Raw genomic sequence first — 19,451 nt, forward strand, 5'->3', positions numbered from 1 at the left:
CTTTTTTTTTTTTTTTTGTGTGTGTTTGTATTCTGTAGAAGGTTGTGTTTTACTTTTATAAATTTGTTAATTATTGTTTTGAAATTTGTTTAGGGTGTTTAAGATCAAGTTGTAAAAACATTATATTATTTGTGTTAAACTATTTTATTTTGTTCATAAAAAGGTGTTATTCTATTTAAAATTTGTTGTGATTGTGTTTTATAATTTGAATGAGTTAATATAATAAAATCTTATGTTATTTTGTTTCAAACTAGTGTTATTTTAATCTATCTTTACAATAATTATGTTTGTATTTTTTTTTCAAATTTGAGAAAGATATTACTACGATAAAATCTCAAACAAAGAACTTGCAACTAGAAAAAAAAGATTTGGATTAGATAATTTGAAAAAAATGGGCAAAAACAAAGTATAACAAGTTAACAACGGGGGAAACAAACGGAGAATGAGAAAGAAATTTGTATAGGTAATACAAAGAAGCTACATAAAGGCATCGGTTTTTTTTTTTTTTTTTTTTTTTGGAGGGAAACCATCTTAAGAATTACCATAGAAATTGCGTTTCAAACATCTTTCCCAGTCACATTTTTCCCTTTTAAATGTAAACCAAATCTAGGCAAGATCTAAAACAGCTTCATATATACACTTGTACAAAAGAGGGGTACAATAATAGTTTGTCTTGCTGCAATAACTCAAGCTTGTTTATGCAACATCAATCTTCCTCATGAAGAGCACATTCAAGCGACTGAATGCTTACATTTTAGGCATACAAAATACACCACATACATCCAATTCAAGACAACATGAGGATTCTATTGGCAGGTATCTGCCTAGCTCATACAATTAGCTTGAATCGTCCAAGAAACACAGCGACAAAGACTTATAATCCTCATATGCCCACATCTAACACCACGAACAGCACTACTTATGTTGTCTAATAGTAACTGAAAAGACCCATGTCTTCTAGCAGCCTTTCCTTGTACCTCATATGGCAAAACTTGTGCTGGATATATTCCTCTGTTCACAACAAAACAATATTAATAAACCAGACACTTCCAGCTGAAACAACACAACTAGCAAAGCCTATCAAATTCCAGGAAAATACAAAACCTATTAACTAGTAAGATATACCATTTTTGAAATTTGAATACAATCAAAGTTCAGGAGTTGTGGGAAGTACTGTACTTTGTTGCTGGCTATCTAAAATTTGAAAAGAATCAAATTGGCTGTTCTAGCCTAATAAAAGGGTTTGTCCCCCTATCACCCGGTACTTCAAAGCCTCAGGAGAGCCTGGTTATCACCCGGTAGTTACATTGTTATAGCCAAATAAAATTTAAATGAATCTCCCCCACCCTACCAGCCACTTTAAGTAATCCCTTACCTCCACAGCCCTGGCAAGTTGCAACCACTAAACACCCCCCCCCCTTCTCTCCCACCAAATATTGCCTAAATTTATTGAGTGATAAGGTCCAAATTCATCTTCTTATAAAATTCAATTTTCACGTGGCTACTTATGAAGCTTCATTTGTGTGCTTATTCAACTTTTAGAGTCAAAATTCACTCGGCTCAAACACATTAAAGGCCCTATATACAAAACCTTTGGATCCATTCCATGTCATGGAATTACTTAGTGAACTATCTATTCTCCCCTAGTGGTCAATCTAATTCTCAATCAGATTCAGTAAGTGGCCTCATTTATCCCACAATTGAACCCAAATAAATGAAATTATTTTTTAGTTTTCATAAAAAGTGATTGTTGCCTCTCATTGCATTAGATATATGCTAAAAATTGCTACAAAATGACATCATCTAAAAGAAAATGAACCAAGAGCCCAAAAATGTACTAAATTATAAATGCTGCTGCTCCTAAAGATGGCAACATAAGAGTTTTAAGGTAAGAGCACAATGGTGCATAACTTATGAAGCACTGGGTATTTTATTCATATCCGGATATCATAGAGAGAAGCATAGGTAGGCAAGTGTTCATATAAATTTACCTATTCAAACAAGTGATATCAATGCTCAAAGCCACTCTAGCACCATTGTTGAAATCCGTGAAGCACAATTGCAAATCAAGTTTTCCATCTGAAAATTTGACATAATGAAAATCCATCTTTCAAATAGGAACTATTGAAAGGATATATTCCCAAGGATAAAAAACTAGAAAAGATTAAATGCAAATAGACCAATTGCCGAACTTGGTAAGGGTATGATCAGAATTAATTTTAAAGAACACATATAAATAAAGAATGAAAACATTGCATTTAGCCTATTCTTATCTCTTAATGCTCCTAGCATCAAGGAATTGAAGCCACTTTTGTCAGGTTGGGGTTTGTAACATATTAGTTCTTAATTAAAGAAGGAGGACAAAGAAAAAAGTAAAGGCACGAGAATCTGAAGATATCTTGAACACTACTTTGACCAATCATTATTTTTATTATATTAAAAACCTGAAGAAAAAAAAAAACAAATATTGAAAATATAAAGACCCCACCGCACTATTTTACATGTTATAGTCAATAATTAATAGATTAGTAAAATTGATCTAAAAATAGATTAGTAAAACATGTTGACAAACTTTACAAATTAATAGCGCGAAACATCAAAACAATGCATGCATTGAAAATAAAGATATAAAAAAACTTGGCATATGGCATTCAATTGTTGGCAGAGCTAGAGAGAATCTATAACTTCGTAAGTCACAATTAATAAATAGTGTTTCGAAGTTGAGTGTGTGTGCAATCTTGTTTACTTTGAGTGTGTGCGACGGGTCTAGACGCCATCACAGGCTTAGCCAACGAAAAAATCTAGCCTCAACAATTTCCTGTGAGTCTGTGACGCATACCATGCTTGAGTTTTGTCAATTCTCCTAACAATATCAAGTTGAACCTCATATGGAAGACCTGAACTACATTATGGACTCTTTTTAGCACACTAAAATTTGAGGATGAGTCCCATGTTGATTGTTTCCAAACTCATCATCTTGTTGTAAGGTGTCAACCATCACCTTATTTCAACACACATGTATCGAGTTGGCCGAAACTAACACCTACTTGTCCAGTTGTCCTGACTCACACAGTCACACCCTCCTTGACATTATGAGTCAACAACCCACTATTATAATCACCACATAGTACAGAGGAGGAATCACATTCATCATTCACCTTTAATTTGCCCATTTTCCCCGCTTCAAGCACATTATATCTTGTTTCACCTTGGACGATTGTAGATGACCCTTATAATCACAGAAGATGGCCATACTGGCAACTATTTTATGAAGAACCTTGAGTATAGGGAATAGGTTGAAAAAAACTAAAGGAATGTGATGAGTAAGTGTACAAATAAGTAGGGATCGTATCTTTCTTACTGTACACTAGGTAGCAGTTTGGGGCTTAACCTTCTAATGCGCCAGGAAGTGGAGTCATTCCCAACACACAAAAGTGCCTTACCAAGTTTCTACTAGAATTAAAGACATACAAGAGATAAATTAATAATTCAGCAACTTATCCAGAGATTAATTCCAATTTCTGCAATAGTTTTGAAGACATAAACTACCACGATTCAGTATCCTTGGAAGTGGTCAATATTTCTAATTTATGTCCTGTACATATCATGCTATGAATTGTTTCTTGCAATTTAGTTTACTAATTTAATCCTATTTAGAAGATGATATTCCCATACCTAGACATGCTAACACAGTTGCATTGATTTTACAACATATTAATTGTTTGTCATCATACAGTTTCCTAAGTCCAACTTCACTCATCAATGCTAATCCTTCAATAACACCAGACAGTATTCCTGTGTTAATTTCTCAAAAACTCCTATCAGCAATCATAGAGTACGGTTCTCAGGAAGCTAAAACGAAACAGCTTAAATTATAAGCACAAGGATATGTACCTGATGGCTGTGAAAATCTAGTATTGGTGAGATTTCTAAGCTCAACCATGGCTAACTCAACTTCTTCAACAACATCAAGCAGATTATGCAAAAGTGAAGAGCTTTTCTGCACAGATTAAGCTATCTTTGGTTACTTCATGAAAGTTCAGAATTTTAATTAGTAATTCTTCAGTCAAGATGTGTTAAGAGCATGAGGAAAAAGTCATTGCACAATATCAGGTTAAACAAGCATGAATAGCTTATTATATAAAAGAGTTCATAAGAAAACTTGGAAGAATTTTGATGAGATTTCAGTCTACTATACATGAGAATAAGTATCAGGCTCTCAGCAAAATATAGAAAAAAAAAAAAAAAAAAAAAAAAAAAAAAAAAAAAAAAAAAACATCACATAATTTGCACTTTAGCTGGCATCATTTCAGATCTGAGATCACTATGAAACCTGTAGCCATATTGGCTTAAATAACCTCTAATCATACGTAGGTTTTTGTTCAAGTCTTAACATTCAAGTTACTTTAAAAATATTTAATTACCGAATTTAATACAGATATACTAGCTATAAGTAGCAAGCATGTTAAGCCAATGAAAAGTCAATTAACAGATAAGTGACCAAAGTTAAAAAAAAAAATGTGTATGCAAGTTGGAGACAGCACACAGAAGAAAGCAGCTGGTGAAGCTTACCTGTGTTTCTTGCACGATAGTCTTAATTCCGGAGTATGCAAGGTTAGATTCGCAACGTAAAACAAACGAAAAAGCAGTGGAGGCATCCATGCCACGGAACATCTGATTCAAACAATAGAGAGAGACTTGAGGAAAAGCAAGCTGATGCGCAAATCGGTTGAAAATACCAAGAAATCAATCACACTTCAGGAGACACACACCTTAGAGATCTTCACATTGTTCAATACATTTGATATAAATAAGCCGTAGGTGGAGATCGACTTCACAATGAACCTGTAACCAATCAGAAGATAATATAATCGCATTTTGATAAAGTGCTGAGATTAAGAAAATACTATATAGCATGAGAGCACTAACTAGGACATGAAACCAACCTCTGGGACATTATGCCACAATAATCAAAAAGAATATTTGGCATTTTATCCATAGCCTTTACGTTGCCAACTTGACATAGCTAGTGACATTAAATATACAGCAAATCAGATACAGTTTAAAGTAGATTATTAATTTGTTGGCAATCGAAAAAAATATATATATTAAAACCTGAAATTCTGACTGCAGTGATTTACATTCAACCCTCTTCTTGAGAATATTTTTAACATGCACTGTTGTTTCAGTGCAGGTTTGATCCTTCACCGCCTTAATATAAGCATGGTAGGATTTATTTATGTTCCTTATTTTTCTTTCTGATATTTCTAGGTCCTTCCTCAGTAAAGGAATTTTAGCAGCAACCTACACATAGCCAGAACAGAACCAAATGAATATAAAAAATTCATAGATTTGAAATTTAATAAAGTAAAAGAATCGAGGGCCAAAAGGACTACATCAGAATCAAATGACAGAAAATTGCAAGATTTTCATGCAAAGAAAACTACAGAAGATGGTAGACATGTAGATCAAACCGCATTAGTGTAAAGACAAACAAGATAAATAATTTTATCACACACGTGACATCGATTGTAGCTCAGTTGCACAATTTATGTCATGCCAAACCCAAAACCCAAATATTCTGTCAGAGTATTTCTTCAGAATAATCGCTCCGTAAACCACTTGACATAAAGAAATGCTCCAAATTTACCACTCCAAACATCTAACTGCAAAGCCACCTTACAACAGGAAAAAAATTCAGAAAAATTTATTAAAAAATTAAAATAAGATAGAATTCCCAAGAATACATGTGCTTCCAACAAGAGTTCTCAAGGTTTTTTTATGGTATGACTAGAACAAGAAAGCTCACCTACCGAATGTCCTTGGAGCTCAAAGACACAGCCAATTAATCTTAAAATAAAGCCAAAGTCCTCAGTCTAGACGTGTTTTGTTCAGAGAACCAATATGCACAACACTCTATTAGGAGAACTATCAACCACGGTTTCTTTGACTTTTATTGCAAGAATTCCACTTCATACACTTGAAAACATTAATCCAACAATAATTTTGCCATATCCAATAAAAGGAGTCTCTTATATAATTCTCATCTTTCTATATATGAGGCTCTAAAAATAACAATTTACATCACTGTAAATTCACTTTTAAAGAAAGAAACCCAAGATGCTGACTAAAGAGACAGATATCACTCAAGATACTAACTAAAAGAGACAGATATCACTCTTACTGGATATTTAGTAGAAGTCAACTAAACCTAATGTATGAGCCAAGATTATTTGTCTATCTGATTTGATATATCCTGTAGAGCTACCTTGGATAACTTGTATACTATTTTCAACCCATCTTCTATTTATGATATATTCTGCAGTTTTAGAATGGAACTTTAATCTGTCTTTGAATTTTTTTTTTAAACAATAATGGGTGTCAAAATATGTCCACCAACCAGCTGCTTGAAAAAATACATATTTAACTTTAGTCTTAACAATACATATAGGACTATCCTAAATTTATTATAGAAAACAATCGATTTGAACAACAAATTTTACAAGGCATATATATTTATTGTACAAAAAGCGATATATAATAGGAAAATAAAACTTTCTGACTGGTGACATAAGAGACCATGGAACTAGTCATTCAGTTACAGAGCACTTGTTCTGCAACAGATTTTGGATTTGATGTTCTAGAAATTCTCATTACATAATGCCTCGACATAATTCAAGTCTTTCACCCCGCGTGGTGGTCTGTTACATGATGGTGACTCTGTGAACGTTTATTACCCGTTACATACATTCGTTTATACAATTGACCAGAAATATATTTGTGATCAGTTACGTTTATATAAATATAACACACTTCCTCCATTCTTTTTTAGTTGACACATTTCTTTTTTATTTTTGCCAAAGCACAAGTTCAACAATTCATACCTGTAATTATGTTTATGACTATGTAAACACTTATAAAAAATGATATCTTTATAAAAGTAAATATATATATAGAAGACTCTAACACAATCCCAAACAATTCAGTTTTATCAATCAATCAATCAAAGTCTTAATCCCATAAGCGGGTTCAGCTACATGAACCAAATTTGATTATTTCGTGTAGTCATCAACAAAAATCTTCTCTTCCATCCTTTAAGATCCAATGTTTCATCCTCGTGCAAATCCATATACTTCATATCCTTCCTCACTCCTTCCAACCAAATTATTTTTGGTCTCTCTCTCCCTCGTTTAACCCCTCAATGGTCCCACTCTTCCACTTTTTGAACCGGTGCACCCTCGGGTCTCCATCTTACATGCCTAAACCAACGCAGGCGATTTTTCCTTAGTTTGTCTCCAATGCCTGCCACCCCTACTTTCTTGCGAATAACCTCATTTCTGATTCTATCTCTTAGAGTGTTCCCGCACATCCACCTTAACATGCTCATTTTCTTAACCTCCATCTTTTTAATGTGCTCCTTCTTAGAAGCCCAACATAACTATAAATAACAAAACCTTGTTTACATAGAATTCACGAATAGTGTCAATTGTCAAAACGTGAATTATAAAAAAAAAATGGAGAAAGTAATATTTTCAGTATTTTTCTGTTCATCAAATATGTTACCCACTCATATTATGATAGATTTGGATATATTGTGTTCAAGGAATACTTTTCAAACTTATTAAAAAAATGTAAACAAGGCTCAAGCCCATTACTGTAATATTTTTTAAGAAATATACACCTCGGCAACAATCCATTCTAAATGTCCATTATAAGTAATTTCCGTGACAACGCAACCATTACCATGATCGCATATGAGATTTTTAATTTTTATTTTTATGTAAAAGACTATTGATGATTATTTGTTAATGTCAAAGACTATTGATGATCTAAATAGCATGATATTCATGATTAGCATAGTAGCACAACAAACACACAAATAATACCCTAAAACATCACAGCAGACTTTCTTACTATCACAGTTATTTAAAAGACCATACCAAACTCTTTTTGCTAAGATCAATAGGACAAGATACTGGTTCAACATCCCTTCGACCACTTATGCAAGAATCCTGACAACTAGATATCAGCATTTTTGATTCTTCAACTCTAAAATTCAATTCACAAACTCGGTCCTGCATACAAAAAGTTGGGCGATAAAACATACTGGCAAAAGATGAAAGAATATGGAGCTGAATTTAAGGATGAAAAAAGAAAATGTAAATTGATACCGATAATCGTTTCTGCTCATGATGCATCAGCTGTAGTTTTGCTTTTTGATATAACAATTTGTAAAGAAGCAACTTTGTATCCACCAATCTACATTTGTATTGAAATAAGAGGATGTCAAAGATTGATTAGCAAAAGCAACCACTCTACCACTTATGATAGCTAAATAATTCACCTTTTGATTTGAAGAAAGGTTGCAGAGTCGAATGCTTTCTGAGGCAGACGAGTAAAATGAAAAATGAAATTCATACTCATATGCAATTGTTTTAGTTAAAGAAACATATTTCTGTAGTATGAAACACAATAGAGCTTGTATGAAGTTGACCAATAACAGACCTGAGAGCATATGTCCCGATGAAGCAGCTCATAACTTCTCATCTTCTCTTGATGGACCAAAATATCATTCAGAATACTGATCTGTAAGGAACAGAAATATAAAGAGTCTATTCAGGATTTCAGAATGGTAAGAAAAAGGGATCACAGGCCCTCAAACATTGAAGCTATAATGTATAATCATTCAATATGGGAATACAAAGGGGGAGGGGGTGAATCAACAACACTGATGTTTAAAAAAAAAAAACAGATTGCCGTAAGACGGTAAGGAAAAACATACCTGAGCCAAATCCAAACTGTCAATCATTAAAGGCATCAGTTTGGTCATTCCACAAAAGCTGTTCAAAACCTACGATGTTAATGGTTAAAAGAAGTGTCAAATAAATTGGAGAATAGTACACTATACACCATTTTCTTTCAGAAAAATCATAAAGCTACTCAAGATAAAACCGTAGGGGCGATAGGGCGCATGCTATTACATCAACCCAATGTTTTGCTGTTGTATCAACTCCTATGCTTTGAAATTCCTTGCTATCTTCCTCATTGTGCTTCTGATCTTTACACAATTTCGGTTTACGCTGTAATGAAGCGATTGCATCATTGTCATTTTCAGCTCCATCAAATAATTTTCTTTTTAAAGTAGAAGAGTTATCACTGCCAAATATATCAGATGATTTCTGTGAGGGTTGGTCATTTTCATCATGTTCACTGGCACGCTGATAGGATCTAGGAGTCAAGACTGTGACTCCAACAATTGCATTATCCACTAAACATGGCTTCTTCTGCAACAAGCTACAAGATTGCTCTTCTTTATGATTTTCATACACCTGTTCCGCCACATGTAAGAATAAGAGGACAAGAGAAATAGGAATATTATCATCATGAGCTGACAAAATATAATGGTAAGGGAATACATAGGCTAATGACATCCATGGCCCACAAATCAAGAATAGGCAGACCCAAAACAAACAAATAAATACATACAGACGTACAACATTTGACCTGAAATTTGTGGGCCATTTGACCTGAAATCTGACCTGAATGGGCAACTCAATTAGATTATTATCCGAAGATGGAGCAGAACCAAAAACAGATTTCATGTTTTCTTCTGGGAGTGCCCTTGCAGAAATGGTTTCAGTGTCAAGATTGGCACTTCTGATAACTAGTTTTTTTGATTCAGAGGCCTTATTAGAGTACATGGATTCACCATTTTGCATCTCCTGGGAAGCGATTTTGAAATGTTTGATTTTAGAAGAAGATCTCTTAGCCTCTTTCTTTCTTTCAGCAAGTAAGGAATTATGATTTTCAGATCTTGAAACAAAGTCATCTGCCTCCACCAATATGTCTTGGTCTAGGCTTAAGCTTAACTCAGCCTGCAGGTTCAGATTTTTAGAAAGACTTCCTTGATATAGTGGAGAGGCTGACACCTTCCTTTCCACACTGGTCACAGGAGAAAATACAAAATGATTAGGCCTCCCAGTTTCCTCGTGACTTTTCAAATCATTGAATGTGATCTCTGGCATAGAGTAATCACTTCTGGTAGATACTACAGTTTCATTGGTACAATTGTATGTCGACACAAAAGGCTCTACACTTTTTTCTTTTGAAAGTGCCAGAGGAGAAACACTAAAACTAGTACATGAAGCTGCATACAAAGAAGACAATTCTGCATCTTTAGCTTCTGTGTAACTTGCACACTCAGCACTTCCCAACGTGGTCCTCACATTATACATCCCCGTATTGCACATACTCTGCAAGTCTCCAGAATCCTCAGCAACAATTGAAAATTGTTTGTCCAAGCAAGCAACAGGAACAGCTACCAAAACATCATTGCTTCCACATTTCAAAACTTTGTTTCGGGTTAAGGAACTGTGTACAGATTCTGAAGGCAGTCTTGAAGGATTACCCTCAGCCTTTGAAGCAGAAAAAAATGGAAAAGCTTCAAGCCTTTGGAGCCTAGATGCACCTTTCTCAAAAGATGATGCGCTCAAGACATGTTTACTTCCTTTGTCACGTAAATTGTTTTCAGACAGAATGAAATTTGATTTATCATTTGGTGACACCCTAAATATCTGTCTACGTTTAGCAAGCAAAGAAGAAACAGAGCCAGCAATTGACTGCTCGTGATTCAAAATAGATTGTGAACGTGATGGAGGGGATAGATTCCCATTAGCTTCCACTGCACCTTTCCTTACTTCTTCATCTTTGTCAATCGGCATGACCTGCCAACAAGCATAACATTTCCACTGTTATTGATGTAATGAACCAAGAGATCATGGAAGACACCTACATACCAACACCCTAGTTTTCCAATTATCCAAGAATAACCAGAAAAGAAATAGGCAAACAAATCAAGAAGATGTTTCCAATACTAAGCAAACTAAACCAGACCAGAATTAATATAAAATTAAGCATCAATAATTCACCAGTCAACCCTCATCTATCTTTCCTGTGAGGTAAATTCAAGGTATCACTACCAGCTAACGCTGTGATTCTTCTAAGCGACCTTTTCTCAAAAAGCCAAAAAGGTTAACAAAAATCTCACAATGTGTCACAGAAATTTCCCCATGCTTCACCAAATGACAGAATTCAGGTGATTATGCAAGGGTAAGGAACAAGTTAACACTCCAAAAAAGAACATTTACATTGTTATTAAAAGCTTGAAATGCCATCTAGCTTAAAATACAGTTTTAATGTGACAATAAAATTCTGGTTCATACAAAAATTAGTATTAACCTTGCTGTCCCCAGAATTTCCCACCTCTTTATTCACTCAATTTTTTTCATCATTTTAGGGTCGATCACAGCTTGTTGAATCAGGATTGGTAAATGCTCCTTGCGAACACAACTGCAGATGCAAGACCAAATCTCTTCAATGAGTTCAATCGAAGCTTCCGACAAAGAAAAAATGAATACATGAGAAAATTTCCCACAGAAAACAATGTGGAGAACACTGAGTTTAAGAAAAATAAGCTCATTTTCTTTTTCTATCTCAATTTCCTGAGCACAAACTAAATTAAATCTGAATTTTAGGACAAGTGCATGAGCATTTCAATGTAAAGCCAATTCAAAAATCTGACATTCTGACAATCAAGAATATGGAAAACAGGAAAAATAAAATCATATTAAAAGTAAAGTAGAGAGTAACAGATAGCTAGAGAATAACTCTCACTAACACTATAAACAAGCAAAATTGATTATAAACCAAGAAGAAAATTCCAAGTGCATCAGATTAAATTAACTATTGGACATGATAGTTGAACTTGTGGATCGAAGTTTATCTATAAACGAGACAAGGTCATCCACTTAGAGATGATGTATGGCTACTCCAGATATTCTACAAAAAGAAACCAAAACTTACATTTGTCAGTAGAAATGGAGTTTTAGTATGATCATCAGAAAAGTGAGCAGGAAACAAATCATCATCATCCATGTTGATTGAGGTATTATGAGATGTCTCAGCAAGGATACCGTGAAGAATAACATCATTTCCATTATCAATATTTACATGAACTGCAGAGTTTGCACCATCAGATGCCTTTTCCCCATCAGAAATATGGTGGGCAACTTTTTCATTATTGTCTAAATCCAGAACTTCACATCCATTTTGGTGTGAACCAGATTTAGCACCTTCTGTACAGGATTTTTTAGAGTTTGAACATTCAACTTGACTGGTGAGAGGGACAGTCCCCACATCCTTACCACGTCCATCTTGGTGTAAACCAGATTTAGCATCCTCTGTAACGGATTTATTAAAGTTTGAACATTCAACTTGACTGGTAAGAGGGACAGCCCCCACATCCTTGCCATCTTCGGTCAATAATACATCCAATTCTGGAGGTAACTTCCCGTAATCATAGCTGCGTTGGTATTCTTCCACAATGCTCATGTCATCTGAATTGCCACTACCATTAACTTTATCGGCAAGCAGAGAATCAGAGACTCGCTTTTGGGAATCGGACAGTACCATTAAATCCCCACCACTTGTGGTGCTGGACATTTGGCCGGAAGTTCTCTCACCAAATGGCAGACGGACTGCAGTAGGTGTTTTAAACTCTCCTCCAGAATCTGATCTTGCCAAACTGCGGAAGTGCATAGAAAAGGCTGTAGAATCCATAGTAAGATCATGGTTATCATCAGAGGCTGCAGAATCTGATAACCTTCCAGGTTTAATGAAATCAGCTGATACAGGTCCAAAGAAATTATCCTCTGCAATGACAAAAGAAAGCTAGCTTAGTAGAGATTGGAGAGAAGGGAAAATCTGTCCTCATTGATTTTCTCATCACACTTAATTAAAATATAAGAGCCTGACACTACAAGAGCAATGAATTTAACTCCAAAGAACCTCACATTATAAAGAGAACAGGAATCAGCAAAAGAATAGATGATCATTATCATTATTACTAACATCAGGTAAAATAAATTTTAATTCTGGAAGAAAAAAAAAAAAAAAAAAAAAAAAAGGGGATTCCATCGTAATATAAAATCAAGTGAAGCCATTAGGAGCATAATGCAACTTTTTACTATAATGGAATTCTAACCTAATTCATTCAGTGTGATTTCTAGCATCATATATTGTCCTGCTTCTTTGATTTTTTTATTGGGTTATTACTTTATTTTATTTTTTTCTCAGGAACAATGAGAAAGCAATTCTCATCAAGGACAAAGATGTACCACAAGAACAATAAATGTCCATGAGAGAGAGAGAGAGAGAGAACTCCCTACATGATTTAATAAAAGGAAACAAATATATATGTAAACAACTGCACCCTCACCCATCAATGCATCTGAAGCTGCTTTAAGTTTTCAGATTTGGTTGGTAAGCTCCACCAGAATGCCTGGAAAATGAAAAACTATCCTTCCGTTTATATATATACTATGTTTTAGGCTCTTTTAGCTATTTATATTGCTCCAATACATAAGCATTTGACAATATCAAGGAAACATCAAGTGTTCCCCATAATGGTACTATAACACTAGATTTTTATGCTATTAATGCAATACAAAATGTCATACTTTACTTGCCTCATATTTAAAAATCAAGAAAGTATATTACACATTCAAAAAAATGTATTCTTTCCCTACAAACCTATATGCACCAGCTGAAATGTCAAATAGAATTATAGAAACACAAAAGATCTGAGGCATTTTGTTTCAACAAGACACATAGCAAATGATGCTCAGTAGTGTTGCAAAAGTGATTTTTATAGCCACCCAAAAAACAGGGATTTCATAATTTTTTTAACATTCTCAGCCTTCATGCAAATTCTTGGAAAATTCAACATGGGTGAAAGGACTGAGTGCTTCTAACAACTCCTTTTACCTATTCAAATACAATTAGTATTTTTTTTTCCTTTGTTAAATTTTTACTTAGGATTAGCTTTGAATGCATATATCTCCCAAACGATAAGTGATTTTGAGGTGATTCAAGTTGGAGGTCATAGCTTGTTTCAAGAGCTTTCCAACGATAGGTCATATGCCCAATTCTGATAAGAAACGAAAAGGTTGTGACTGTTTTTCAAAGACCTGGCGAAGCTGGAACATTGCTGACAAAGTGCTCGGCACGTTCGTGCCAAAAGAACCTGGACGAGGTAGTGCGGTTTTTTATCCGTTTTGAGCTTACATGTTTTATGGAATTTTTCCTAAAACTACATTTCTTCTATGACGGCTATTTGAGAATACTTGAGGAACAATTTAGGGTTTTATTAGGATTTCCTTGTGTTATAAAAAGACCCTTTAGGTAATCAATTAAATCACACCTTCACACCTTAGAAGACCATTAAGATTTAAGAATCATTGCATTTTTCTGTAGCTCTTTCTCCATTATAGTGGAGAAACTCTTGAATTCTCCACCCGTGGATGTAGATCTAATTTGACCGAACCAAGTAAATCCTTGTGTTCTTTGTTTATCTTCTTTATTGCTTTTCTCGTTATTAATTTTAATTGACTTGTTCCTCATTAATCAAACACAATTACACCCTTATTTCCTAACATCCTTCAACCCCTTTCCATTAATTTTCTCCCACAAAAATATTAAATTTTGCAATTAGCGCATCGAGATTATCTTAGTTTGTTGCCAATTTGTAATGATTGACACCAATTGCCAGTTTCACATGTACTAGTCGATAATGCATGATCTTGAGTTCTTGACCAATACAAAAGTGTACCTAAATTTTTCACAATTCCTCAATGCATGTAACAATTTACTCCCTCCACTCATAATCAAGGTCATGTATGTCCAAACTAACATATCTCATTTCCTAGAATGGCGAAAACACTCAAAAAAAAACTAAGTAATGAAGAGAGCGTAGGAATACTCTAACAACTTTCTAGTCATTTCTTTGATTATCATTAGGGAATTAAGTCGTTTGCGAAAAGCTGAAACAACTTATTTGACAATAAAGATCTACATTTTTTCTTATTCATCCTCATCAATACTACAATGCATCATCACCTTATCCCTTCTCCTCTATTTCATCCCCCAACACCATTAATTATTTATATTTATTTATGCTCATCTTTCTCTAATACCTCATTCCTAGCACATTATTAGGGTTGATCCCTTCTACTTATACTTTAGAAATACCTTTCAAGAGTTTCAACGGATAAATCCATCCAAAAGACCAAAGCTACATAATTCCACCACCCTTGTTTGGTTAAAAAGTTTGCATGATTCTATTTTTAACTCCACCAAAGTGAGATTTTCCATAATTGGCAAATGTTTGACAAATTGAAAATTTAGTAAATGAGATCAACCATGGGCTTAGAACAATTCGTAAATAAGACAGCAAGGTAGAAGTGTAGAAACAAGTTTAAATTTTAAAGAAACGGAACATTTTACAATAAACACACCTTAACTAAGAAACTAACTTATGTTTGCAAGTTTGCATCTTTACTCAATCTAACCGATATCTTGTTCTAAAGGTATAGTACAAATAATATGAATAAATGAAATTGGATTTTATTGTTGCTTCACAAGTAAGAAAGCTAAATTTGTAGAGATAAGCAATTCAACAATTGACTTAATTTACCAAAGACATCCAAAATGAAATCAAAGGTTTTTAAACACTCATCTCAATTTTCATTTCTCAAACACAGAACAAAACAATACACTAAAAATACATACTTGGATCACTTGACTAAAGATCTAATCTCTTCCATACCAAACTGACATGAAAGATTTACTTTTTTGCTGGGACAACCTCAAAACCAGATTGGCAAAAGCCTACTCTCAAATTCAGCCATTCCACCTATGGAAAGCTACTAAGTAATAACATGTAGTCGACTTCAATTTATGAGTAATCCTCTAGCTAAGTAATAAGTTGGGAAACAAGAAGCAAAAGGCTTGGTTTAAGGAGTTGACAATGAAGACAACTAGATATGTAAATATGCAAATCTCGGATACACCAATTAGCCATAACCCAAACACTATAGGTCTAAAGCCCACTATAGGTGATTTATGGCAATGCTTCTATGTAATAGCTTACATACTTTTTCTCCTAATTCAAAGCCATTTGCAAAAAAATATCGTAGAAAATGTTTTAAACAGAGCAATTCAATAAGGAAAAAAATAACAAAATCATTTAGCATGCTTTCTTGATCATGTTTGCAGATGTGTGTTCAGCAAAATCACAGCAAGTAGCATACTCTCCTAGTTTCCTTGAACAACTCCTTGACATGCAAACCGCAAAGAGGATGTGAAGAAAAGCACAAGGCAAGTTGCTACATCTTCCACTAATATCTAAATTTATAAAGCCTAAGCTCTGGCCCAATTTTTTTATCATGTGTCTTACTACAGCCAAAGTTCTTGATAGGAGGAGCAAAGGGCTATGCGCTAATTAAAAGGCTAGTTGCACAATATCATTCGTAAAACATATCATTCTAGATTATAACATACAGATTCAATTCATGACCATATTGCTTTATTTCAAAATTACTCTAGTCATACATTTTAGGTTGACACCAAATGTCACACTTATATCAAGGCGCAGTCCTATCAACATGGTCACAAGCTCACGGCCACTAATTTACAAAGTTTGTGCAACCATGAAAAAATGAACCCCTCTCTCTCACACACAGATTTTACTTTGCTCATGGCACATCAAATCCATAGCATTACTCACAATTTCACAAAACCAAAAGCAGGTTCTTACCCTTAAAATTGCAACGAGACTTAGTTAGCTTTACCCTTTAAATTGCAACAAATTTTCCTCCAAAACTCAAACAGCAACTTCAAGTAAGTGAGTTCAAATCAAAGAAAGGTCATTAAGACATCTATCTTACTTCATTGCAATCAATATTCCCAAATAAATATCAATCATAGACTTTCAACTTCAAATTGCAACGAGTTTTCCTCCAAAACTCAAACGGCAACTTTAATTGGACTTGAACTTTTGTAAGCGAGTTCAAATCAAAGAAAGGTCATTTAGAGTAAACTTCATTTGGACATCTATCTTACTTAATTGCAATCAATATTCCCAAATAAATATCAATCATCGACTTTCAACTTCAATTAAAATAGACATAAAAAGAAAAATAAGGAAGGGAAAATCTTGCCATCATTGGAAGTAGCGGACCCAAAGCAGCTACCCGGGGACGGCGAGTCGAAAGGCCGTAAAAAAGAGGTCTCCACCGCAACCACGTCATCATCACCACCACCGCCATTATCAAAATCATCATCATCGGCAAGAAGCGCCCGAATCTCTTCACTTTCACTCCTGTGCAACAATCCATTGTTGGAACCCTCAACATCCGGAGGTGTATCACACTCTTCATCCCTAATAAACAAGTGAATTGCAGTGGTTTCAGCAAAGCTCACTCTCCTCGATCTCGAACGCCTCTTCTCTAATGCAATCGTTTCTTCTCCTGTTTTAGTGTTACTGCATTTCTCATCAGGCTCCTTCGACGCCATTGTTGCTTTCTTCTGCTTAGATCATTCAAGAAATCAAGGATTTTAAGTGATGCTATGGTTTAAGAAGGAGCTAATTTGGGGGAATTTTTGGTTTTAGGGTTTTTGATATTTTGAGTTCAAGTGTATTGAAATTGTTTTGGTTTTTTTTTTATGACAGAAGTATTTAAATTGTTAAGGAATACGGTTTTGTGCGGGAAAGATGTGTATGTATGAAAGTTTGAACTAATGAAGCCGTGAAAGTGATTCGGCGTAAGCCAAAGAGAGCTTGTTTAAAGGGAATCTCGTTATGCAAAACGAGGGGTAAGAGTGTAACTGCATGTAATTTAGTACTTGATTTTAGACTAATACCATTAAGTGATCAATATTATCATTGGATGATCAAATAGTAAATATTTTAGTGGTGCTATGTATGCATTCAGAGCATTAACACTAGTGAGGAGAAATATGTACATGAGAAGAAAAAGTGTGAAAAAAAATATATACAAATAGCCTACACTAATGAGAAGAAAATAATCTCCTCATGAGGAGAATGAAATATGCGCACAAGATGAGGAGAAATAAGAATGAACAGTAATTCAGTGGGCCCCACAGCGAAAATGATATTCAATTTTTTTTTTTTGCTAACCCCACACCAAAACGACGAGTTTTGGAAACTGTCATGCAACACATTCCCCAAAACACGTCGTTTTGGTGGAAAGAAGCAAAAAAAATATCATCAACTGCTGACAGGGTGCGTCACGCGGCCCAATGGCACGCTGACACGCGTCCTACCAGCCTTTCTCAACCAATCAGAATTTTGCTGATTTAAACCAACGGTTACATTTTTGTAACCGTTATAAATCATATTTTCGTTTACAAAAAAAAAAATTACACCAACGTTTATATTTTTTTTTCTCTATAGATAGACATCCATTTTCATATAATTTCACATACTTCAAAAATCTCAAAAAAAATACTATATTCACTTATCTATCACTTTGTAATACATATTTAAAATCTTATCAAAAATTATTATTAAAAGTATCATTATTATTAAATAATAATAATAATAATATAATTATTATTATTATTATTATTATTATTATTATTATCATTATTATTATTATTATTAGTAGTAGTATTACTACTACTAATTGTTGTTTAGTATTTAACTTTATATCTGATCAAATATTGCAAACATTGTTTTTTTAAAATTTAATCATCTCATGGATCCCAACAACCCCAACTACTCTCAATTTTCTGCTCATTTAGCTGATTTAGGGGCTGATTTCCTTACCAATCCTCAATTTCAACTTTTCCTACAAAGATTAGGAAACACCTCTTTGCAAAATACTTCACAACAAACACCTCCTCAAATTCCCCTTGAAAACACTAACTATGAACCACAATCACGTACTACGTATCAAGGGAGTAACTCTCAATACGAGGAGGAGCTTGAAGAAAATGTTCCAGAAACTCCTCAATACCCTTAACCTCCTCCAAGAATGTCGGCCAATCAACCCCAACAACTCGCTAGAGCGAGTCGTATTTGGTCGGTTGCAGAGGATGAAGCTCTTACTGGTTTGTACATGAACTTTAGTCAAGATGCGATTTTAGGTACAAATCAAAAAGCAACTGTGCATTGGCGCAAAGTGTCTGCGGCGTATGATAGGATTGGTTGGAAAAGCTTGATGACGCTCTATGGGCATATAGAACGGCATACAAAACCCCAATAGGCACAACTCTATATCGTCTAGTGTATGGAAAATCTTGTCATCTACCGGTGGAGCTTGAACACCGAACTCAATGGGCAATCAAGAAGATTAACTTTGACTTGGCAAGCGCGGGAGAGCAAAGATGGCTTGATTTACATGATCTTGAAGAGATAATATTGGAGGCCTATGAGTGTGCTAGCAACTACAAGAATCGCACCAAGGATTGCCACGATCGCAATATTGAAAAGAAAACATTTCTATAAGGTACTCCTTTACAACTCTAGGATGAAATTGTTTCCCGGGAAACTTTTATCAAGGTGGAGTGATCCTTTTGTTGTCAAGGAA

The 19,451-nt window shown here is 34.5% G+C and overlaps 1 protein-coding gene across 1 annotated transcript; it reads right to left on the reverse strand.

The window, feature by feature from the left end:
• Nucleotides 1-607: 607 nt before the first annotated feature.
• LOC110738965 lies at nucleotides 608-18,246 on the reverse strand. The gene is made up of 16 exons (XM_021919409.1): nucleotides 17,058-18,246; nucleotides 11,863-12,710; nucleotides 9,540-10,724; nucleotides 8,982-9,329; nucleotides 8,783-8,851; nucleotides 8,506-8,586; nucleotides 8,345-8,382; nucleotides 8,172-8,259; nucleotides 7,941-8,075; nucleotides 5,116-5,304; nucleotides 4,947-5,026; nucleotides 4,773-4,845; nucleotides 4,573-4,674; nucleotides 3,895-4,000; nucleotides 1,992-2,079; nucleotides 608-1,011 (listed from the first exon to the last, which is right to left on the reverse strand). Exons 1-16 carry the CDS (start codon nucleotides 17,410-17,412, stop codon nucleotides 825-827), a joined length of 3,972 nt encoding a protein of 1,323 aa, XP_021775101.1. The 5' UTR covers nucleotides 17,413-18,246; the 3' UTR covers nucleotides 608-824.
• Nucleotides 18,247-19,451: the final 1,205 nt, after the last annotated feature.

This window comes from Chenopodium quinoa, unplaced genomic scaffold (genome assembly GCF_001683475.1).
Source record: "Chenopodium quinoa cultivar QQ74 unplaced genomic scaffold, ASM168347v1, whole genome shotgun sequence".
Classification (NCBI taxonomy): domain Eukaryota; kingdom Viridiplantae; phylum Streptophyta; class Magnoliopsida; order Caryophyllales; family Amaranthaceae; genus Chenopodium; species Chenopodium quinoa.

Bases quoted from the DNA above. Each gene is read 5' to 3' on its own strand.
- LOC110738965 (XM_021919409.1), bottom strand. From the start codon at position 17,412: ATGGCGTCGAAGGAGCCTGATGAGAAATGCAGTAACACTAAAACAGGA. The intron at 5,305-7,940 runs GTATGGTCTTTT...GGCTATGTGTAG, and splicing joins ATCTTAGCAAAAAGAGTTTG to GTTGCTGCTAAAATTCCTTT. The intron at 1,012-1,991 runs GTAAATTTATAT...TGTTGTGAACAG, and splicing joins GATATCACTTGTTTGAATAG to AGGAATATATCCAGCACAAG.